Below are 24,937 nucleotides of genomic sequence, written 5' to 3'. Positions count from 1 at the left end.
ATAGTTTTAGCTTATCATTTTAAAAAAATTTGGCTAGTTGCTTACAAAGTTTTCAAAGGTTTTGTATTGCATGCACTGTAATTGACTTGATTGAGTTTGTGCTTCAAATTGACATAATTGAATAATTTCTTTCTATAGATTGTGGCACTTGTTTGCATAAGATACGTACAAAGTTGTTGAATTGTGATTAGAACTTAAACTACTAAAGTTTAGATAACATACTTATATCCTTAATCAAAATACAAACTTGCGGAAGACAAGTAGTTTGCGTATTTTACGTATTGCGATTTGTTCGAAAACAAATTCAAAGCGGACAGCGACTGCTTCGATATAATATATATATATATATATATATATATATATATGTTTTATATAGGTAAACTATCAACATAGAAAAAAATGATGACATGTTCAACATAATATCATTTCAACATAATTAAACATTTAACATATACCATAAAACTTATTTAGGCTTTAAAAACATTAATCTTAAATCTAGTGCGATCGCTTGTTTAGACACTATTTGGTAGTCGGTCATGTGAGGCAAATGTTGTGTGTTGTTGATCTTGCTCGATTGTTGCTCGTTTCTTTCGGGGATTAGTGCTATATATATATATATGCTATATGTATGTAGTAACAGGAATATTTGGCACTCGATGCTTGCTCTCGTTGACAACGTTTCATTTTGTTATATATGGCGCAGCACTGGAAGCAGCAGTTACGTCTGCTGTTCGTTCGTTCGTTCATGGAATGTGTTTACTGTGCCGCGATGGCTTTGGCGGCGGAGTCGGAGGGCGCGGCTTGCTGGCATCGTTTATGCCCGGCATGCTGAAATTTGTGGCCTCCAAATACTCGTACGTTGAGTTTGTAATACTGGTCTTTGTCATTGTAGTCGTGCTAATGCTGCCGCTGGTGCTGGTGTTGCTACTCAGCACATTTAACATTGTATAGCCATTGGGATTCCAGTCCAGACTGTGCGACAAACTGCTAAAATCGGTGGAGTCGCGCGTCTTGGCGGGCAAAGGCGGTGGTCGTATGTCCTCCTCCGACGTCGAATCGGTCGTTTCTGCCATATTGAAAGAAAATGTTTAACAATTTCAGGAGTTACGTCTCTCTCTCTTGCTGCTTACCAACTGAGTTGCGATTGCTGCTCTCGGAGAGGGAGCGTGTGTCCGCAAAGTTCTTAATGCTAGCCGTGGGCGTGGCAATACTGGCTGGCCGCGAGAGGCGACGTTCCTTTTCCTTTTCGGAGCGCAGCGGCCGTTTGGGTGTCAGCTGTTTGGAATTTAAATGGGTTCAAGATTAAACGGAGGACGTTTGTTATGTATGTGACTAACCTCTTCTGTTAATACGCGTGGATCGGGCGTTTTGGGACCACTTAAAGAACTATTCGAAGCACTAGCCAAGGAATTGACAGATGTGTTGATCTCCTTTTCGGGCGTTGACGTTATGGTGGTCAGCGGCGGCGTATACCACTGGCAATTGGCCACCGGCAAGCTCAATGTTTCGCGATCCTTAAAAGACAAGTTGTTAATTAACTGTAAAATTTGTCATAGAACTGGGCTTAGATACCTTTTTCATGGAGCGCCGTTTGGCGGGCGTCTTGTCCTTGTGCTTGTTGCCTTTGGTGCTGGGTGAGTGGCCCAGGCTAGGTCTATGTGAGCGTAGACAATAAGCAACAAATTTAAAGTAAACAAAAGTAAAAAAAAAAACAATAATAAAACACATGCAACAAATTAAACAAAACTAAAGGAAAACAACTTAAAGTCTCAAACTGAAAACGGCGAGCAGCGACAAAAAGTGTTAAAAGAATTGGGTTTTGGTTTTTTTCTTAGTTAGAGGAGGCTGTTTTTTAATTGAATGATTAATCAGCGCTTACCTGGTGTTGAAGCTTAAGCTGGCCAGCGTGGACTTGATGGAGCTTGTTGGCGGTCGCGGCAGGAAGGTTGACTTCGACAGGCCGCTGCTGCAATTGGAGCAGAGCTTAGGATTGATTTACCAAATGTGGCAAAAGCTATTCGGGACTTACTCGGAGGAGCCCATGCTGGTCTCGGACAATCGATTGTTGCTGGCATCAAAGATCGCGGGCAGGAAAGAGTTGGTGCGTCGCATAATCACCGAATCGCGTTCGATTTTCAAATCGCACGATTTGCGTCCATAGCGCGATTCCACGTGCTGCTGCATGTCCGCAAAGCAGCCCTCCAGATGATCCTGCAGCGCCTTCAAGCTATCCGGCGCCTTCTGGCGATGCAGTCGAATGGCTAAAGATTCAGGGTAAACATGATTAGTTGCATGAAAATCTTCAACAAAATAAAATGCTAATGAAACGCACCACATTGCAGCAGAGGTATTTGCAAGGCAATCAATTCCTTAAGCTCCTCGATAAGGTCTTTGTCATCGGGATGCTGCTCCAGATACTCGTCGGTTAGGAACGCCTCCTCATATTTAGCAAATCCGCCCATAACGGCGGGATCCACAATACCGTTGAGCTTCATGCTGAGCGGATTTATGTGCAGACTCTCATCGCTCTGATGCAGTATGACCAGTTGTCTGATATCCTTGTTGGTGTCCTTCATAATCTCCACAGCACGCTCGAGTGGTGAAATTTTGAACGTATGCGAATCGACAACGGGAAACCAGCGCAATATGCCGGGCAGTGGGAATTGCGTAATTAGCTCGGTGCGCTCCAGCCAAAGGTTTCGGACATCGTCCATGGTGCCGCCGCCAGTGCTGTCGCGGAAGGGGCGCGAGAATTGAAACTTGTGCACATTATTGGAGGTGAAATATTTGACAATCTCGTTTGAGATGATTTTCTCATTGAACTTGGAGAAGGCAGCGTCCATAATGGGCTCCACCTTGTTGACCTGTATGTACTGCCCGTCGCTGTGCGTTATATCCTCGCCAGGCGGCTCCAGCGTTTGCATTAGCTCCGCCTGTGGATGCTGCACAAGCATCCGGGAGCAAAAGTCGCTGTGGCGCTCATACTCTTTGCCCCGAAAGATGTAGACTCTGTTCTGCAGCAGCCGTGGAAAGCCGCGTCCGTAGAAGCACACGCGAAAGTACTCGGATGTGTGGCGCAGCTCCTTGAGTATCTTTTCAAAGAACTGGGCCATGCGCTTCAGCAGCTCCGCCAGCTTGATGTAATCATAGATTTCCTCCTCGTATTGCTGGGCGAGCACCTTGCACATATCGATCGCGCACTCCCACTGCTTGCCCTTGTCAAAGTAGTCCATGATCTCAAAGTAGAGAGCTTCCTTCAGCTCGCGATGGGTGCGGCAGCTGCCGTGGCGATAACTGCGCAGCTGGGGCGACAATTCCGTATCGTTCCAGCGCAGCAGTTCCGTGTGCAGCTTGAGGGTGAACGCCGCCTCCGTATAGTTCTCGAACTCCATGTGCAGGGCGCACAGCTTGTAAACGTAGCGTATGTACATCTCTTTGAGATCCACCTCCGAGTAGAACTGCAGCAGCGAGAATGTGCACGCCATGCGGTTCTCCTTGCTCTCGTCCTGAATTATGAAACGATACTCGAGCAGTTTGTCCATCAGCCGCGTCACCATGTTCACAAAGTTGGTGCCGTCCACGTTGAGCGTGTTGTGGGCCGAACAGTACTCCAGCATGATCTTCTTGAACAGCTCCTTGTACTCGGCATCGCCCTTGCCTGACGACGGGTAGAGAGAAAATATAATTAATAACTAGCTAACGAAGGGCTAAAATAAACACAGCACTTACCGGCACCAATCAGTATGTCCAGCTTCTCGATCATGGCCGTCTTGAACTCGGAAAAGTTGCCCTTGTGGTGGGAGCTGTTGTGCTTGGTGTCGCCGTAGCTCTCCACCTCCAGACGCGAGCTATTATATTCGCACTGCATCATGTCAAAGAAAATGGGTATCGTTTCGCGTCGCAGCTCCGTTTCGGGTATCATGCTCATCTCCAGTATGGGCTCCACCAGCTGCGGCACAAACTTCGGCTTGTGCATGCCCAGCTGGAACCACATCTTGCGTATCTCCTTGGCCGTATCCTTGCGTATATCCCGATACCGGGCAAAGACCATCTGCCGTTTATTGTCATTAAAGTCGTTCAGCTGCAGCGGCGACTGCACCAGGAACGCAATCGAGCACTGAAAGAAATTCGACCAGATCTGTTTGTCAAACACCGGGCACAGGAAATAGTCCGTGATGACTATGCTCAGCTGCTGCAGAGCGCCGAGTATGACCGTGTTCTGGTGCATGATCATGTCCATCCAGTCGCGCGGAAATACCGCCTTCTGATGCGGCGACACGAGCTCCTCGAAGACGAGCAAAATCTCGATGACAAAGTCCTTCAGCTCGCCGTGCTGATGCAGATCGTTGACGAAGTACTTGTAATGCTGTGCATCCATTCGCTGCAATATGCCCAGCATGATGGCAAAGAATTGGCCGACCACGCCCGTATCCCGATCCAGTGAATGCGCCGCCTTCATAACCGGACGCAGCAATATAATCATTATGTCGCGCACATCATTGTGCGTGGATCCGACGTCCGGACGATAGAGCAGCTTCAGGATGTTGTTCATTATGTTGATGCACTCGGCGATCTAGCGACAAAAGTTGACAGATTAGTTTGGAATTTCTTCATGGTTTGAGAAATCAGAAATATCCTAGAAATAATCAAAACACGCGAACTCACGAGAGCTGTGGACCTAGCTGTACTTCGCATAAGAGATTAAATTTAAATTAGTGCATAAATATGGAAAAAACACAAAAAAGGTTTAAATTAAGTAAACAACATTGATAATTGCGTGGGCTGCATTGACATAAACAAACGTGGCGCACACCAACACGCGAGCAGTGCACAAGTATTAGTGAGCTTTCAAAGCTCCCAAGCTGCAGCAGCACAGCAGCGCTGCGTGAGCCGTGTGCGTGTGCGAAAGCTTGGCGGCGCATTGCTCGCACACTGGCATAGAGAAAAGCTTACAAATTAAAAGCCATTGAGCGTAAAGTGCGCCAATCACCGGCTGTGCAAAATGGCAAAAAAAAAGCTAAACATAACTTAAACTAGAATTATAACAATTTAATATAACAATTTAAATGAATGTATATATTTATAGTAGATTGGAACACGCAAAAGGCGGCTGAAGCTCAGTTTTGGACGTGCGTTACATAGACCTGAGTTTGGTGCACAATTTGATTGTGTTTCTGTATTGTTTTTTTTTTACCTTTTTATTGGCAGTCGTTTCTCGTGTGTGCAGGTGGGATTTTTTCTGTCCGAGCACTTTAGCGGCTTTCGAAAGATTCTTTTCTTGCTGCCAGATATCGGTTTTCGAGTCACCCTATTTGTATAACACAAGTTATGATTGTGAACCAACAACAACAACAACAAAAAACAACGAGAAAATTAACGCACCCAATATCGAGTGAACCAATTTGTGATTGCGATAGGCACAAAAGAGGCAGGTACATAGGAGAAACATTGGAAAACATTAAGTTGATCATAATGATATCAAGGCATTTAAGGCATATATATATAATAATAATACGATTATGATCATAAAGCCAGAGATATTACAGACAGATGAAAGGGTGACAAAAAGATATAGACAAGTGAACAGAGAGAGAGAGAGAGAGAGAGAGAGAGAGAGAGAGAGAGAGAGGTATATAAATATTAAAGAGGTGGACGTTCCAGATGTGCATACATACATACATTCGCATTATATACGGTGCGTGTGTGTGTGTGTGTGTGTGCGTGTATTGGTGCGGTGCTTGAAATCTTTAGATATATAATTGTGTATGTATGCATATTGTATGGATAACTAGAACCGTGTTGGTCAGATACAGGTGGGTGGGTGTACAGGTGGGTGGATGGGTGTGTATGTGAGGTGCTTTGATGAGTTGCCATATTTAATTGCCATAGAAGCATCTATGACACAAATGACGTCAGATGAGAAGAGGAGAGCTAAGCCCGACAAATATTTTGCACGATCATGATTAAGGTAAATATATAAGCACATATAGTATGCGTGTATATAATGCCTATACTAACTAAACAAAACTAAACGACGTTGATGATCGTGAGATCTTCTCGCTATAAACACACAATTCGAGCGCTAACTAAGTGAAATTACACATATGTATATGTATGTATGTGGTACACAGTGTAAATACTTACACACTTACAGTTAAGATAAGACATATAAAGTACATATACATATAGTTCATATTTGGCGTGATTGCGACTACTTTACAAGGTGCTTAAGCCTAGGACACGTGACAATCAACATTAACAGACACAAAACAATATATATTCAATCAGTTGCAGTCATTATCCAAATTAAACAACGTAAAAACAACAAAGAATAATTATCTTCGGGCTGCCGAAGATCAAATACCCTTGCAGATACCAAGGCAGATAATATAACATTCATATATGATTATTCATATGGTCTTTGAAACATATAACATTCATATATATATATATATATGATATATGATAGAATCTTTCAAACTAAAATAAATGTCGCGAAAACATTTAAAACATGTCTGTTAAATGGGTTTAAGACGATTTCATTCGGAGTGAAAATATATTTTTAATACAATTAGAAAATAATTAACGATATTATCCGTAATTTGAGCTAGTAAATGAAATAGTTTTGTCAAATATAATCGAAAAGGATAGGATAAATATGAAAAGCCAGACTAGGCATTGGTTCGAACCGTAAACCATTTTCCCGTTAGATAAGTTTGTTCAAGACATCTTTAAAAAACAATTTAGATAAGAACATCTAGGGAGAGATATATAATACAAGAGTCTGATGCTTATCAATTATTTGACAGTACTCTGAACTAGTAAATGAAAAAGTATTGACAATTATAATTGAAAAGGATAGGTGCCTTAATATGAAAAGCCAGGCGAGGCGTTGGTTCGAACCACTTCACCGATAGATAAGTTAGTTCGAGACATCCTTAAAAAACTCATTAGATAAGTACATCTTTATGATTCAACAGTCTGATATCAATTATTTGGACTCGTTGTACAATTTTCAGTCGAAAGATGTTCTTTTATATATTTTATGGACATCCGACTGGGTAGAAATAGATCATATATGCCAGGCAAGAGCCTTGACCAAGTTATATTACCCTCTGCAAGAGTATAAAGAACACATATGGATGCAGCATGCTTAAAACTAACTAACAAATCATCTCAAAAGGCTACAGACACATATATCTATGTATATATATTCTACATATATATAGCTAAATATGTATATCTAGATTGAAACTGAGCAAAATTAAGACAGCTCACATGTCCAATTAACAAACTGAATGATCTGATGTACAATATGGTATTCAATGTCAAGCGCTTTGATTTTGCAGCTATAAAAAAAAATATATTAGCTAAGCGCTTTTTGTATATATATTTTTTAGGAATATGGCAATGGCAATAGAGTTGTGTGATTAGTGTAAAACGATCTGTTAAATTACAAAATCAGTTAAATTGAACAAAAAATAGCGCGCTGACTTTTTGCAGTTAATTGAAATTAGTTACGTTTGATCATTTGACTTGAACATGTGCCGTGTTATGTTTTAATTTTGCATCTTGTTGTTGCATACACAAGACCATTTATCGAACACAAATTGAAACGATGCATTAGATTATAAACAATATGCAAATTCCGATGGTTATTAATTAATGGCACAAGCAGAGCATTAGCTGGCTGGCTGGCACAGAACATACCTCCTCCTTGCTCTCGAGATGATCTTTGATGTGCTTGCAAAACACGGGCAACAATATGGCGCGGCATTTGGGCGAGCTGAACAGCTTCGTTTCCACAAAGTCCTTGATGCAGCCCATTTTCGACTGGGTAAGACGACGTGGCGGAAACTTTTCCAAGATCTCCACAATGGAAATGCTACAGTATAGGAAAAAACATATATATTTCTGCATTCCCATAGAATTTCTTTAGGATTTATAACGCACCTGAGATGCACTTGATCGAAAACCTCCATCAAATCGGTGGCTATAATATGCAGATTCTTGAGCAGCGCTCCCTCCGACTTCAGCAGGTTGCTGGGGCAACCGATCATATCGATGAACATTTTGAGCAGCTCCTGCAGACGCGCGGCAAAGTCCACATAGTCATTATTACAGTTCATCGCCGCATATAGAACGCGCGATCTGATGACAAATTTCATCACATAGTGCAGATAGCGAGTCGTCTTATAGAGGCGACGCACTGCGGCGCTCTCCTCGTGCTCAATGCCATCGGCAGACTTCTCGCTCGGCGTGATGGCATCGCTTATATTGCGTTGCAGCACGTCCATCAATTTTCTATATTGAATACGAAATACAAATTGTAGTTACAGGCGACACACACAGCATGATGCTAGGCACTTACGTGTAGGCCAACGTGGCGGAGAAACTCTCATTGATGTACACATCCAGAACGGATAAAAAGTGTTGATATTTCAGATCCGAGACCGTTTCAATCAGATGAATGATGCTCATGAAGACCAATTGATCGTACTTCTCGGGATTATCGTTCTCCACGAGTATGTTAAACAACGCATCCAATATGTCCTGCAGAAACTTGACTACCTCCTCGCCGGGCACTGTGGACAAAGCATTCAACGATTGCTCCAACGTCTCCTTGTGCGCCGACCAATGCAACAATCCCAAGAGGCTTACTGGAATAATGAGGTTACATTTAAGTGTGATATTTAACATTTGACTTATCATGAGGATACGTCATATAAGGTCAGTCTTACCGCTCTGCGTTAGCTTTGTGCTGCAAAGATTGACATCGATGGTCAGCTGATCCTTGGGCAGGAGACTTAGGCCAGTTATCGATGGTTTGGTGCCCAGCAGCTCAGCTGTGGTCGCTGGCAGCTCCATGTAGCTATTGGCCAGCGTTTTGTCGTACTTCTTGTGATCAATCTTGTAGACAGCCAGCACATGCTGACCCTGTAGTATTGTGGTGCCATTGGCCTGCATAAGACGCACATACGAAAGGCCAAATGGTTTCTCGGAGCGATCCTTTTGCTCGTTGCTGCTGCGGTGCTTGAGCGTGAAACGCAAATGGCATTGCTTGAACTCTTCGATGGGCACGTGTATCTTGAAGGTCTCCTGCCACTTGGGCTTGTCGTCGTGGTAGTACACCACCGACTTGTACTCATCGATGGGCGGATGGCCGGCGCCAATGCTCATAACGCCCGGCACCAGGTGGCCGTGCTCGTTGGCAACGCAGATGGTCACCTCGACGTTCTTCTCGGATGTTTTGGCAATGCGCGCAAATTCGCCGCTGCAAACGGTCAAATAGAGATCGTTGCGCACGTCACCCGGCAGTATGACCTCCGGGAAGCCCATTTTGCGTGCGACCGGCACATTGGTGTGCACGAGGCGTGGAAAGTCCTCCTTGATCTGTTTAATGTCGCCGCGCAGAACCTCGAAGGTAACGGCCATTTTGGATTCGATTTTGCCAACGTCCTTTTCGATCAGCTTGCGTAGCGTGCCATCCAGCGTGTCCTTCTCGCACATGATGAACGGCAGGTCGAGATTGCCCCGAAAGTCTTCCGGTTTGCTGATGATGGGCGTTAAATCCTTGCAGGCAACACCAAAAGGCCGACGCATCATGTACTCGCTGGTGCTGCCCGAGGACCCATTCGAGTTGACCGACAACTGCGAATGCTTCCGGCTGGCCGCCGTGAGGACGCTGTTCGCAATGTTCATGCTGGTGCGCTTCGAGTCGGTCGAGTCCTTTACCTCCATGGAACCGATGCGTATGGCATAGCACACCAGATACATTTTCGAGATGCTCAGATCGTTGCGGCTGAGATCGGTGAACAGTACGCGATTATTATCGAACTGATCGATGTCCCGCGCAATGCCGGTGCGCGACCACTTCACCACATAGTTCTCGCTGATCGGTTTGTGTGTGTCGCCATTGAAGAGCGTGAACAGCAGATCCGAATCCTCCTGGAACTTGCACACGAACGCATTCACGTGCAGCAGTATGTTGTGCGAGTATTTGTTGAGGCCGCGCGTCGTCTCGCGCTCGCTGGACAGGCGCTACAGAGGAACGAATGGAGAGAGACTTAGGGACGCACAATTAATTAAATAACAATCTGTTGACTCACATTTGCCTTTTCTATGCGATGCACCGCGTGCACGTGGTTCTCGTACAGCTCCGTGGTGCAGATGGCATTGGTGTCCAGTATGTCGCCGCTCTCGTCGCGCACGACCATGTCCAGACCCAGCAGCTTGTTGCCGGTATCAATCTGTGCCGTCGCCTGCAGCTTCACCTTGCGCATCTCGTCCAGCGGCAGATTGCCGGAGATCAAGGCAGCTCTATTATTATTCAGCTCATTCATTTTTCGTCGTATCTTCTGAAAGTCGGGATTTGTGCTCTGCAGGCGAGAAGCAAAAGTTAGTTCAACTGGTAATTAAAGTCGCGTTAATGCTTACCAAAAAGTAACTCTTGGCTATGCCACCCCACTCCAGCAGCACTTTGGTGATCTCCTCAACGATATCGGTGCGCTGTATGCAGTATTCGCCATTGACAATGATGTACTCGCACAGATGCACATAGCTCTTGGGGAAGATGCCACGTGTTTGCTTCTCCCTGCAGCGGAAACAGAACCAACAAAAAGAAAGACAACAGCATTAAAATGTGGCCTGCATATGGTCGCTAAACCAACAAAGGGACATACTTTGACAATTATGTGTGCTTATAAAAAATATATATATAAAAATCATGTGAAAAACAAAATTGGGGCGACTGCTAAAGTTGTAGTTAAGATTGGTTGAGAAACCACTTGAAGATATTTTTATTTTATTAAAATATGAAAATTGAGGAGTTTTGCAATGTGAAATTTAACAATATTATTGCAGGAAATATCAGATAGACGATTCTGTATAGGATTTATAAATTAAATTAAATAAATATATAAATGAATAAATAATAAATTAATAAAATAAATATATGCTAAGTGCTTGTTATAATTACAAATTTAATAGTGCATCCGGCTTAATATATATAATATATATCTATAATAAGTTGTTTTTATTGTAGTTCACCCCAATATATTGGCAAAAAGGCTTTGCAGAAGAATCCACCCAATCGAACTCCCAAATCGGGTAATGAGATAAAGAAAGGCTAAATTGAATAATTCTAAAACTTAATAAGTAATGTTAAGTACGTTAAGCCCATTATTGTAAAGCTCGGTTAATATGCTCAAGAATAGTCTCAATAAATTAGCTAATAAAAAGGAAAATAAAAACTTTTTATCATTAAAGTAATTCATAATGAGCCCAATAATTTGTTTTTATTATTTGCCATGTTCATTTTATAAGCATATGCATTTCAAAACCTGGCATTGTGATTGTTGAGTTCAAGTTCAAATCCAAAAAATATAATTTTCAAGCATTCGTATGTATACCAATTATCCAATTCAGCTATTTTAGGAGTTGCCCTCGCATGCTTTTGCATTTATCTGAATGTATACATATATATATATATATACATGTACGATATGTTTATGAGTGCAGCATGACACAATTCATTCTGATGAATTACCCAACCCAAGCCCAAATCCAACCCTCGAGTGGACATTGTTCGGGATGCCCTCGGGGCAGAGGAAGTGCGCGCAAAGTGTGACACTCGCAAATGAAATGGAATGCTTCAATTTGGCTCAATTCAGCATTTGACATGCGGGGTGGCTGGGCCTTAATTGCCCGAGGCAACAGCAGAACAGCAGAACTGGCGGAGCCATCAATCAGTAGGCCTCGCAGCATACATATTTAACCGCAGTTAACCGACTCTTCAGGCTTTGTTTTTTTTTTGGAAACTGTGACAAATGATTCCATGGAATTTCGGACAGGTACCGGACATGGTGTGACCTTCGGTTTGGGGCACCAATCGATTGGGCATGAGAATTCTTGGATTTTCGAATTGCTTATCGTTTGAAAATCGTGAGAAAATGCACAATTAAAATTGATATTTTACTATAAATAAACAATCGCCCCGCCAAACAACAACAAATACGAATTTCGGACCAGAGAGGTTATCAACACGACGCATTGAATTTCTTTTTAAATGCCACACACTCGCAACAACATTTATTTTTTATCGCTCTCAACAGTAATAAATACTTAAGCCTACAGTGAAGACCTGCGCTAACGAACCGCCATAAACAAATGCAAGCTAAAGTCAAATGAGTTTTCCAATTGATAATTGAAAATTGTGTCAACTCAAATTGATTTTATAAATTATGAAAATGCACTTTCAGTTGCTTCACTGTACTTTCAACATTGAATTCTATACTGAATGTCGTGTCTGGCTGCGTGTCTGGGTTATGGGTCAGCAGAAAAATATGGAAAAGGTCAGCCGGCCAATCGTGATGTGGTTCTCGTTCTTTGTAGCTACCGTATCTCTCTTCTTCTTGTTGTTGTTGTTGTTTTCTTTTGCCCTCTGTCCACGATAAGGCACAGCAGAGCTGCCTCAAGTGAGTGTCCATAGATAAATAACAAAAACCTCTTTCACCAAATAAAGAAAAAATAAAATAAAAGCAGATACTGAAAAGCGACATGTGAAAACCCAGCAGAGCAAAAGGGTCAACTTTATCTCTGCCCTTTGAAATTCCTATGGAAGTTTTTTGCCACATGGCCGCATCTGTTTAGCCTGGACAAGAGTGCAGCTTGTGTGTGCGTTTTGTTTTGTATTGGGCAACTTGGCACAGATTCCGACAGATTGATTAAGTAAACAATACGCCAAACGGGCAACATCTTGGCCACCAGCTGGTTACCTGATTTATGCATGTGAACAGTTCTGGAACCGTTTCCGTTCTCTTCGTTCCAGAAATGTGGCTTTTGTTATTGTTGTTATTGCTTGAAAACAAACCGAGTTGTAGGAGGGAGGGCAGATGCAGCAAAGAGAGCGAGAGAGAAAGAGAGGGGAGAGGGAGAGAGACGACGGAAACCATAACAGACTTTTCACAACCCTCGCCCTTTTCTATATGTACACCCACACATATATATTTACAATTATTTAAAAAAAAAAACTATTTCCTAAACATTAAATCAATTTATAATTGTATAAAAACAAGCTCAAGACTTAAAACACTTGGTGTTTAAATATTCTGTAAAAAAGCAGTTATTTTTTGCAAACTCTCATTCTAAGAGTTATTTTAAATATTATATATAAATCTATAGCATCGTATATACTAAAATTATAATAGTAGGTGCAATTTTGGTGACTCAACTAATTCTCTAAATAATGGATTCTCCATAATATTTTCTTTTTATATTATACTAGTCATAATTGGGTAAGTAAATTTCCTATTTCGATTTTCAGCCATATTTCCATCAATATCAAGGGCGAAAAAGAAAAAAGGGGCTTTTCACTAAATATATTTGGATTAAAAGGAAAAAAGGAAAAAGCAACTTAATTAAATGTATATATAATATATTAAGAGATAATTCGTAATGCGTCAAGTAAATTTTATACTTTAAGTTCTTAATGCATCCCAATGGATCTTGGGCATGCTTTAAATGAGGCTCGAAACTAGGTTCAAAGAAGACATTAATCAAGCCAGAGTCTTTTGGTAATAAAATTTACTCAGAGTGTGAACAAATATAGAGGGAAAACAATATTGGCCAAAAGGCAAGACTTTTTTACCGTCTATTGCATTGGACAAAAAATAGCATACATTTTTATAACAACGCAGAAAGAATAGATGAGCCTGGGTGAATCCTCCAAGATCCTATATATATATATAATACTCGAAATTGTATTTAGCTCAGATGTTATATGTATCAATTATCTCAATTAACTCTGTAACAGCTCGATCTGAAATTTTAGTCCTGTCAAACTACAAGCTTTTTTTTTAATTATTTCATTATTTGTATTTTTTACCTTGTTACTTATAAGAAAGAAGAAGCACACAAATAGAAACGTTTCAAATAATTCAAATACTTCATTTGAGTGCAAAAGAAAATAATCTAAAATTTAATAATTATATTACTGATAAAAATAAATAAAACTGCAAGTTCTTATCGTTTCAGAAGCAATCTTAAGTGTTTTAGAATTTCAAATAAACATCAAACTTTAGATAAGGAACTTGTAATTGACATGGACACTATTAAACTAGACTCTTGCCACAGTATGTACAGACCCTATCAAGATGTCTAACAGAACAATAACTTTACAAATTGCTTCCTCAATTACCGATGTACATGTATCTAATTTTATCTAATTTCATTTAATTTTATCTATGCCGTTGCGAGCAGAGCTCACAATGCATTCGACGGGCACGTGTCAATGTAAATAAAGTGAAAGTGCAGATGCAAATGTTGGATTAGAGGAGAGATTACGTTGGATTTACATAATCCGTAATACGTACTTCTGTTTGTAGCCGTAAAACCAGTGTGTGGTCTCCTTGAGAATTATGACAGCGTCGCCCACATCCAAATTCAAGCGATGTGGCTTCGTATCCTGATCAAAGTTGCATTTGGCTGTAAACGAAAAAAGAGTAAAATTATTTAATAAAAAATTTAAATAGATGTTCGTTTTTTTTTAGTGGAATCACCTGTTGCGCGGCTCAGTAGCTAAGCTAAACTGAGCTATGTGCGGGCAAATTAAAGCTCAGTCAGATTAAAGCTCAGCCAAAGCCCCGATCTAGCGCTAGGTGATTCTCTCGACAGCGCAATTTGGGGCGAGGGTTATCAATTACTTAGTTAGCAAAACTATATATATATATGTATATGGGGAATCGGAAACTAGGGTTGTCGCTTTCCCCGGCGGATGGGGTCTACGAGCTGATAACAATGCCCCGTTTTACGTGAGATTTATCTAACTGCATGCATGCTTCCTATACAGCATAAAGCTGATTAACTTCTAGTTAAATGACGCATTTTCGATGAATGCACAGTGGAATGAAGAAATGCAATGCAACATACGCAATCAGCGGAGCGTTTGTGGGGCGGGGCGGGGGCAGCAGCAGCAGATGAGGATCGAGACAAAGCCGCTGTCACAGTCATATAACTGGCAGACGGTCAACCAAGTCGCTGGCGACATCGTCATCACTTCCTCGCCCGATAACGCAAGCTGCACACAAGCATAAAAACATATGTATGTGTACATATAAATACTATGTATATGTATGCATATGCATTTTTATATGTATGTAGATATAATTAGGCAGCGCAACAAAAAACAACAACAGCGAGAAAGAAGGACTATCTTCGGCACGTCGAAGATTTAATACCCTTGCAGACCCAACCTTTTCATAATACTCATAATGCTTTGCTCGTATCTAAGAAACACTGGGAAAATTGTTAATGTCGAAGATATCTTGATAAACAAACAATTTTTCCTACAAGAACCTCATATTCGACCGATCGTTCCTATGGCAGCTATATGAAATAGTAGTCCGATGTAAATAAGATTTTGCATAAAGTTAGGGAACATAGTGAAACCTATAAATGGCGAGTTTGGTCAAGATATATTGAAAAACAAAAAAGTTTTCCATAGAACAACTTAATTTTCGACCGATCGTTCCTATGGCAGCTTTATGATATAGTAGTCCGATATTATTAGGACAAATATATGAGGAGCATAGTAAAACTAAAAAATGCCGAGTTTGGTCAAGATATTTTGAAAAACAAAAAAGATTTTTATAGAAGAACCTCAATTTAGGCCGATCGTTCCTATGGCAGCTATATGATATAGTGGTCCGATCTGTATGTACTGCGTGCAATAGAAAGATGTACTTCTGCAAAGTTTCATTAAGATAGGTATAAAACTGAGAGACTAGTTCGCATAGAAACAGACAGACGGATATGGCTATATCGACTCGGCTGTCGATACTGATCAAGAATATATATACTTTATAGGGTCGGAGATGTCTCCTTCTATGCGTTACACATTTCACGACAAAATTGTAATACCCGCTGCAAGGGTATAAAAACGTTGCCGCCTTCGCGTAACACGCCCCGGGTGGTGGCGATGGTGGTGCCCGTGGTGCTGGTGGTGCTGCTGGTGACGGCGTCGTCGTCGTCGCCGTCGTCGCCACCGTCCCGGTCCAATGACCGACGCGCGGTCTCTGTGGCTGTGATGAACGAGCATAACCAGCAAGAACGACCTCCACAGCACATAAACGAAAAAACAACAACAACAAAAAAAACAACAGAAATGAGTGGCAGCAATTTGCAAAGGTATCTCTTTATACCCATTGAAAATGAATGTAAAAGGGAATTATGGTTTTGTACAAACGTATGCAACACTTTTTTTTTATAAACGTTTATTGTACGTTTTGTGCTACAAATAGATATTACGTTTCCACTAAGTGCCCGTGGAAAATGAGCTCCACTTACTTTAAAAAATATGTTTTAAGTGCATCGAATAAAGAAACAAGTGTTGCAATTAACTATTTTCGGCCATGTCTTGAAGCTAAAGAATAAACTTTTGTTCATTAAAGCTTTGACCCGCATTTGCCAGCCAAAAACTTATCAAATAAATTCTCAAAAAGATCTTTGAAAATTAGTTTGAGGCCGATTGGATATTAAATTAATAAGTTTCATACAAACTTTTTCGCGATTTTTCCACACATGCGGGTGGAATTTTCCGAAACCCCGTCTTAACGTGCACCTTCAGCACATATGGTAACTACAGTGAAAATTTCGGCTCACCAGTCAATCAGTCAATCAATCAGTCAGTCAGTCAGGACAAACTGTTTTATATATAGAGATACATCTCTGATCCCACAAAGTGTATATGTATATATTTTTTATCATAACTACGATCCTGATCGATTTAGCCATGTTTGTCTGTACGAACGACTATGGGAGCTAGGATTTGAAAGTTGTAATAAATATTATCGTATAACATATTTCTATAGCATCCCGTCATGTTAATATCGATGTATCCGTATATACAGGGTATCTTTGCGTCGGTCACAACCGAGAGCACTCTTGATTTTAATTCGCTCTCTTCTGTATTCACTCGCATTTGTTGGAGAGTAATAGAGTTATTCATTATCTGCCCAATTGCATGGAAAGTTGGACACGGAGTGGGTCAATTGCAAAAACCAGTCGAGCTTGGCGAGCAAAATTTAGTCTAAGCGCAAAATGCGCGACTGCGAATGCGAATTAATGCGCATTTTTTAACAGCAACGCTTCAAATGAGGAAATTGGATGTTTAGTGCCGGTTAAAAGAAACTAATACGGGAGTAACTGACCGAGGGATACCCTGTAGCCAGCTCTCAACTAAATTGAGCTGTCAAGCTTTGACCTGCTGTTAAAACGGGTAGTTAAAACTGTCAGTAGGTTAACTATATATAAGTTTAGGATGCTCTGCTTTTAAATTCATAAAAATTACAACACAGTCCAAATCTCGCTTAATTTTATGTTATTTAATTTATTTAATTTGAATTTTCCATTTTCTCCCTTTAAAACTTGAGTAGATTTTGATATCATTGTGTTTTTATAATATCATTATCTGTTCTTTTTTTTATTTCTCTGCCTTTTTTATTTTTTAATGGGTATTTATGGTGCAATCAAATGTATCTGCTCGTCGAGAACTTTGAACTCTCCCTCTCCCTCTCTCTCTCTCTCTCTCTTTCTGCTTACTTACTTACTTGTATTAAATTTCAATACACTAAGCGATTATACATAAGTTAAACTTAAAATATTCTTATGCAAGATTATTAAACGTCAATGCATACAGAACTCAATTTCTGGGAAACGGCAAATGATTCATCATCATGATGATGATGACGACGACGTCGACGTCGCTGCCGACGGTCAACCAGTCAATCAGTCATCGGGCGGGGCACACACCTTGCTCGGCGACATCGGCTATGAAAGGGTCATTAAATTGAACTCATTTCCCTTCCGATGCACGCGATAAGGCAGGAGGCAGGAGCGATTGTTAACTCTAGCCAGACCCAACCTATAACTATCTGAAAATCGTTGGGCTAACGGAAACAATCGTGAATAATGAAATGCAACCGGTGAGTTATAAATAAATGCGGCAACAGGCCAAGTCACGGCTGAATGGTGTGAGAAGAAAGGCTACAGCCCAGCATGACAGCCAGGTAAAAGCCAGGTAGACGACGAGCACGAGCACGAGCACGACCACGACGAGGAGTTCCCTTCCACACACTTTACGACCAGCCAGCCGGGCAGTGGACAAATTGTGCAACAAAGAGCGCAATTGTGAAGGAGACGACTTTGTTGGCTGCGGATGCAGCTGAATGTGCTCAGCTCCACTTCCCTCCCTCCCCCTAAAACAGGGCGGGGCAGCACGTGCGGTGTGTGTCTACCAAAAGGTAGCCGTGCAAATGTGCAAACAGAGCTCGGAGCTGCTGCTGCTGCTGCCAATGTTGCCTAGAAAATGAAACACAACAATCAACATCATAATAATAACAATAACAACAAATTGCCAACAAGTAAAAACTACGACGCTTCGTCATCTTCCCGCCGACACACAAGCATACAAAGCACACACACACACGCACACACACAAACAAGTTGAGTACATAAAAACAATCGTGACTGGACGGCAGCGGCTCATTTGGATATTTCAGGTTTAAATAGCACGCGGCTTGGCGTTTTACATACTCAGAAGTATACATAAGCTGCTTTGGGAGCACACGTAAGTCCCGAGTGATACCGTGATACTGATTCTAAGTCGTCATAGCTCATTTTGAAAACTGAATTAAAGTTTTTAATCAAATGTCGATAGTATTGAGCATAATCCCAAAAGAATCATTTGTGAACCAGTTCATATTGCATAGTATATTGATATATTTGTTAAGCTAGCTCATCCGTTAGATTAAGAGAAGTTCCTCTGACCTATTCTATCTCATAAGATAATCTTAAAGACGGATGAGTCATTACAAAATTATTTAATGTAGTGCACAAGAAGGCAAGCTTAGCCACCGACTTTGTTCTCTTTTCAGCCATTTTTCGCAAATTGTTATCAGTTACAGTTATATCATACGCATATTTTTATCTTCTCTATATATATATATTTAAACTGTTTGTCCTGACTGACTGATTGGTGTTCAATTCACAAGCCAAACCCTAAGAGCTATTTGAGCTTATGCGATGAAGGTGCACGCTAAAACGGGGTTTTTGTAATTCCACCAGTAAGTGTGAAAAAATCGCGGTTTCGCAAAATGCGAGTTACGAATTTATTGGCAGAAGTTTTAAGATGCCGACTTAAGACATAGAGTTCAATATTAGAATAGATTTTAATTTTCCACTTGTGAAAAATAAGTGGGAATATTCTATCTAAAAATAGAAGCAAAAAGCTTGGACCAGACAAGGCCGGATAATACCGGTTTGTATATGTACATATTTTTTGGCGAAAGCTTCCAAAAATGATGAAAAGAGACGGCAACCATATAAATAACTACAAGTTGGCAGCGCATTAGCGACAATTAATGTTTAAATTGTAAGGAAACATTATCAATCCAATGGAAACGTTAAATTATTTTTAATTACTTAATTAAACCTATACTTTCGGTATATGTACATCATAAAGGGGTTGCCTGAATTTTTTTTAAATATAGCTATGCTGGCTGCGCCTGATACATATAACAAATATGCGCTGAATTCACACTAAACTTCCGTGCGCCTGGGATTCGTGAATTGGTATGAGCACTTCATATATTGCTCGCAATCAACCAATTATATTTTTCACATATTGCATAATAGTTATTTAGGAATTGTAACCGCAAAAGTTCAATAATAAATAAGGTATTTCGTGGAATAAAATCATTTACTGTAATATTCGCATGTTGCGGATTTTGCGGTCGAATAACAATTGAAATCTAAAGAAATCGTTGAAAGATCGTTGAGTACATTTATCAGTCAGCGTGACTGCTACTCATCACTAATTCTCTTCTGTTTCAGCGACGGCTGCTCATCACTAAATCACTTCTGTTCCAGTGACTACTGCTCATCACTAAATCTCTTCTATTCTAGTGACTTTTGCTCATCACTAAATCTCTTCTGTTCCAGTGACTGCTGCTCATCTCTAATTCTATTCTGTTTTAGTTTTTGTTGTTTTGACGCATTAAGTCAGCCTGTTTTCTAAGCTCATTTGATCTTGGCGCTCGGTTCTCTTAGCTGGTAACTAAGCTATGTTTATGTTTGTGTGTATATACGAACATATGTATATACATATACGCGAGCTGAGTTTTGAGGGTCAATTATAATGGATCTCAAACGGTTAAGTCTCAGCTCGTCTGGCTAATAACAGAAGCTTCTCCTATACAAACATATGTACATACATATATGTACATATGAACATGTGTATGTATGTTATATACACCACAAAAGTATATTTCAGGGAGCTCTCAGAGTTTAGCGTAACGCTTTTTATGGGCATGTCGAAACAGAAATTCCATTGTATTTATACTTTTTTTCTTCTCATTTTGCAAAAGTTATTAAACAAACAAAATATTCTGACAGTTATACGGTAAGACACAACAAAATAAATAAAGAAAAAGAACAAACCGTATTTGAAGATAAGATTTTATGTGCAGTTGACAGTTACAGTTAATGGCGCCGCGCTCGTAAAACTCACAAAAATTACTCAAAAAATTAGACGCGGTACAAACGAAAAATGTTGATAGTCGTTATTATTATGGAACGAGCCATAAAAACAACGATGCAGAGCGACAATGTGGAAATGTAAACACAAACTTGACCCATTAAGGTCAAAATAAAAGATACAATACTTATAGGCAGGAAGGATACCAGTTTTATTGCCAGTACCAACTTCCCAGGAACGCACTTTTATAGCGCATTCCGGTAGTCCAGTTCAAAGTATGGAAAAATAAAAAGAATATTGTACTTCTCACTCTATTAGTATTAGTCTATATACTGGAAAGATATGACAAATTTGAATACACAAATATATTGGTCTCCACTTTTTTCAACTGAAAAGTAGTTTGTTTGAATTATATATGTATAATGGTTTAATAGGATATGCATATGCGTACATACTGAGTCATGGAATACTGTTAACCCAGGGTTCGTGGACTTTGAGTACATGATCGTAACATTAGAAGTTCAATAAAGTGAAACCAATTTCAACTGCCTTGAACGAGGCATTTATGCGGCATGCCGAATGACTCAGTCGATGCCAAGTGAAACCCAATTACTTTCTACGTAGATTCGATTCTCCACAGAGAACAGAAATTGCGCTCTACACAATTTATGCTTAAATATAGGCAATTCCAGCTTTCCACGATTGGAAAATGCCAATTTACAACAAATGATGCGACAATCTCTTGATATTGGCGATTTATAGAGCAATAAAATCTCATGTCAGGGGTAGATGTGATGGCATTGGCTACGATTAAATATCAATTTCAATGGATTGCAAAATGGAAAGCGCAGATTGGCTTTCGAGTGCGTTGGGAGAGTGGAAAGGGAAGTGGAAGTAGATATCAAAATGTAAGTGGATGTCGCTTTGAGTAGTTTGCACAATTGTCGGGGGATGTGTTCATGAATGTGATTGCGGGCAGGGTAGGGGAGGAGGTAATGCTGCTGTTGATAGTTTCAAGCCCGCAAACAAACAGTTAGGGAGGGGGAAATGGAATTTTATTTGAACAAGTGCTAAATCTGGCAACAGAGCTTGATTGAGAAACTCTTATATTTACATATACATGAATAGCAGGCATATGTATGTATGTACATACTTATGAGTTGGGGTGAGCTGCATTGGAGTTGCTTTGTCATGCTAGAAAATTTGCCGCTGGATCAAAATGGAAAGCACTTTCAATTATGCAAATGAAAAGGCATTTCATGCGCCACAAAAATTAACGAACAAGAAAATTTTAATTAAATAGAAAAACCAAACCCCAAAGCCATAGCCAGAGCAACTCATCAATTCGACTCAGCTCTTCAGCTCAACCCGATCCCTCTCATCACGTCTTACTTTTCAATGCAGAGCCTCATTAAGTTTTACGTTTGCTTTGCTCTTGTTGTCGTTGTTGTTGTTGTTGTTGCTATTCAAATTTAGAAGTAGAATGCATGGTTGCCTACTCTCATTCGCTCTCTCTTTTACTAAAGAAAATATCGTATAAAGGGCCGAGTCAAGTGTAAATAGCAAAAGGAGTAAAAAAAGTGTGTAAGCAAGAGGGACAGAAAGAGCACGGGGTAAGCCAGTGTCGCAGGTGCAGCAGACGCTCAACTAATGCCAATGAACATTGGAGTAGCAGAGTAAATGCCTGACGGCGACTGCTGCATGTCACAAATCATCACAAATAGACAGGCGGCTAAAGAGAGTAAGAGAGAGCAGAGAGCGTACAATGGAGTGCGGGTGCGAGCATGTGAATGTCTGCCTGTACATGTGCTCACACATTGATCGGTGGAGGGTGGGGGGCTGTTAGGTGGGGTAGCGTGCGCTTTCTGTTTTGCATTCAAATTGAGCCTTTTTCAAGCATCTAATGACAAATGAAAAAAATAAATAAATAAATACAAACAAAAGCTTAAGAAATTTTTCTATTATTTGCTCAAATGTGGGACAGCGAATCGCATTTTTATCGCATTTCGAAATGCGTTGCATTGTTGTTGTTCTGCTTGCTGTTAGTGTTCAGCATTACACACACACAAATGCAGACACACGTATTTGCTAAGTGCCTTAACTATAAGACGCAGGCGTTAAAATAAAAATAAAATACAAACTTGCGATAAGACAACAACAAACTATTGTTGATAAGCAAATGTTTTGTGTTTGTTGTGTGCGTTATGGGCACATTTTAACGGTTAGCAAATGCCGCAAGGATAACTTAGTCAAACCTTAAAACGTGTTTTAATATGGCAACAACGTACATTTGACAAACTATGAATATACATAAATATACATATCTATGTATCTGCATGCATATGTGTACATATATGTGAGTTTCTCATTACAATAGCGACAAATGAAACTAAGCTCAATGCCGATTGTAATCTAACATTATATCTCTTTCATATTTTTACGTACAGAAAGGAAGCATAATTTGATTACGTTTATTGCAGCCACGCCCATCAGTGTACCCTACTGGGCGCATACTGATGCTAAAATTATATCGACAGTGTTGAGCACTGAGCGGGGCCAGGGCAGACACACTATATAATAAGCGCAAGCAAATATTATGAGTGTAGTGAATGAACAGTTAATTCGATTGCGAAAGTGATGTGTAAATACATAGATACACAAACATGCATATACAATATATACATATGTATGTATGTATGTGCACTCTACCTATCTATTGAACACCGAAAAGGTCAACAAACAAAAGAGCCGACAATAATAAAACAAATTCACACGTACACACAGGTCGATGAGAGCATTTCAAAGATATTACTATTGCCATTTCATGGTCATTGCCAATGAATAGACTAGAATTTGTTGTGCATGGAAAATGGATGTTTGTTTTCTCACATGCACACAAAAGTAAGCGTGAGTGTGTGTGTGTTTGTGTGCATTTAAGTGTAAGTGAGTGCAACCAGGCGATAGAAAACAGGTTACAGCTTTACGAGTGCTCAGCAGTCAGGCAGACCTGAAAATATATGCCTGTGTTGAAAAGTGACGCGTAGATGCGGAGGCTGGAACGAAATAGGATGAGATTGAAAGAAAAACGAAATTAATGTGCTCGCAGAGGAAGAACAAGAGGAAAGTCTGTGTCTGCATGTTGACACAGCGACCACATGGCCGGCGAATGCAAGGGAGAGGTGCAACAATAACAACAAACTACCGTAGCAGCGCAGCAGGGGAACCAGAAACCATGAACCAAAGTCAGCGAAGCACTCGCACTTGAGCACAAGGTAAGAAGAGAGCGTTGAGAGCGCAAGTTGTTGTTGCTGTTCGCTGCCTTGCTACAGATTTGTTATTTTTTTTTTTTTTGGAAATGAGTACCACGCAGCGCACCCACACAGAAAGTATTGTTTGTTGTTGTTCTAGGAAAGGGTAGCAGTAAATTAAACATTTTGTTTAAACAATTTTGTTGCGGCTATAACATGTTTGAGAAATAATGTACATGTTGCGTGTTCTAAACATTCTTTCGACACATTAAAAGTATCTGAGTATGTTTTTGCTGTTCGATTTTTTAATTTTATTTTTTTTGCCAAAATCAGACTCACCAATGCCAAATGACTGCTTAGCATTGCAATCGCTCCACACAGTCATTTTGAATAGTTGTCGATGTTGTTGTTGTTGATATTGTTAACTTTTACCACACTAACAAGCACTCACACACACACACACACAAATACGTATATAAGTTTTGTATACACTTTCTTTCGTTTGCAAAATATTGAAGAAACCGCGATGCGAAATATATAAGATAACAACAATAAAAGCCCGCTTTTGTATTTAAGCAACACGTAGTTGAATTTGATTTTGGTGTTCACAGAGCTGACAACATTGCCATTTTCTTGTTGCCTCAACTGGCATATTATATTTATATTCATTTATTGCACAATTCCATTGCTATTTTTTTTATTTTTCTTAAGTTTTATGTTATTTGCACTCTTTTTGTCGCTGCGTTGATGTCAATTGTTCTCATTTTGGGAGTTGGCCGCACATTATCTTTGCTTACGCTCCCGCGCGCGCACACACATACACTCGAGCGGGCATATTTCCACTTCGCTGTTTCGTTCACAATTAATTAATTAACCGGAATGAACCCCGCGCGGAGCACTCATTTCAACTGTTGCTCGGCTTCTACTGTGCAATGTGACCAGCCATGGCAACCGCCAAAATACCATAGTAGTAGTATCATTAAAACGTATAGCATTAATCTTCAAAATATTAAATACCATACTTTGGCACTTGTTTTATCAATATTTAGACTGCTTTAAAGTCAGTTTAACGTATTTATTGCACACATGTATAGAAGCCTTTCATAAAATTCGTTAGTATTTGTTCATTGTAACGATACCAGGGCTGCAGGATATT

General features: G+C 40.3%; 1 protein-coding gene across 2 annotated transcripts; it reads right to left on the bottom strand.

The window, feature by feature from the left end:
- Window positions 1-363: 363 nt before the first annotated feature.
- Window positions 364-24,708, bottom strand: mbc (myoblast city). Of its 2 annotated transcripts, XM_064693970.1 has the most exons (17): window positions 24,121-24,708; window positions 14,373-14,484; window positions 10,438-10,594; window positions 10,110-10,379; window positions 8,742-10,041; window positions 8,372-8,660; window positions 7,954-8,304; window positions 7,711-7,885; window positions 5,195-5,308; window positions 3,730-4,573; window positions 2,333-3,658; window positions 2,030-2,261; window positions 1,880-1,966; window positions 1,573-1,654; window positions 1,338-1,514; window positions 1,131-1,275; window positions 364-1,066 (listed from the first exon to the last, which is right to left on the bottom strand). In XM_064693970.1, exons 1-17 carry the CDS (start codon window positions 24,164-24,166, stop codon window positions 744-746), a joined length of 6,030 nt encoding a protein of 2,009 aa, XP_064550040.1. In that variant the 5' UTR covers window positions 24,167-24,708; the 3' UTR covers window positions 364-743. The 2 variants fall into 2 exon arrangements, with proteins under 2 accessions (XP_064550040.1, XP_064550041.1); XM_064693971.1 differs by lacking the exon at window positions 5,195-5,308.
- Between the last annotated feature and the right edge of the window lie 229 nt (window positions 24,709-24,937).

The sequence above is a fragment of the Drosophila montana genome, unplaced genomic scaffold (genome assembly GCF_035044405.1).
Source record: "Drosophila montana isolate Dmon_TW-CO22-7 unplaced genomic scaffold, ASM3504440v1 contig_3733_1, whole genome shotgun sequence".
Classification (NCBI taxonomy): domain Eukaryota; kingdom Metazoa; phylum Arthropoda; class Insecta; order Diptera; family Drosophilidae; genus Drosophila; species Drosophila montana.
Note: the sequence above shows the minus strand (reverse complement) of the source record. Positions and strands in the feature narration are given on the sequence as shown.

What these genes read in the sequence shown, in the direction of transcription:
- mbc (XM_064693970.1), bottom strand. Translation starts at nt 24,166, where the DNA reads ATGACTGTGTGGAGCGATTGCAATGCTAAGCAGTCATTTGGCATTG. An exon ending in ATCGCATAGAAAAGGCAAAT is followed by an intron (nt 10,042 to 10,109) that starts GTGAGTCAACAG and finishes GTTCCTCTGTAG; the next exon opens with CGCCTGTCCAGCGAGCGCGA. An exon ending in TCCGCCACGTTGGCCTACAC is followed by an intron (nt 8,305 to 8,371) that starts GTAAGTGCCTAG and finishes TATTCAATATAG; the next exon opens with AAAATTGATGGACGTGCTGC.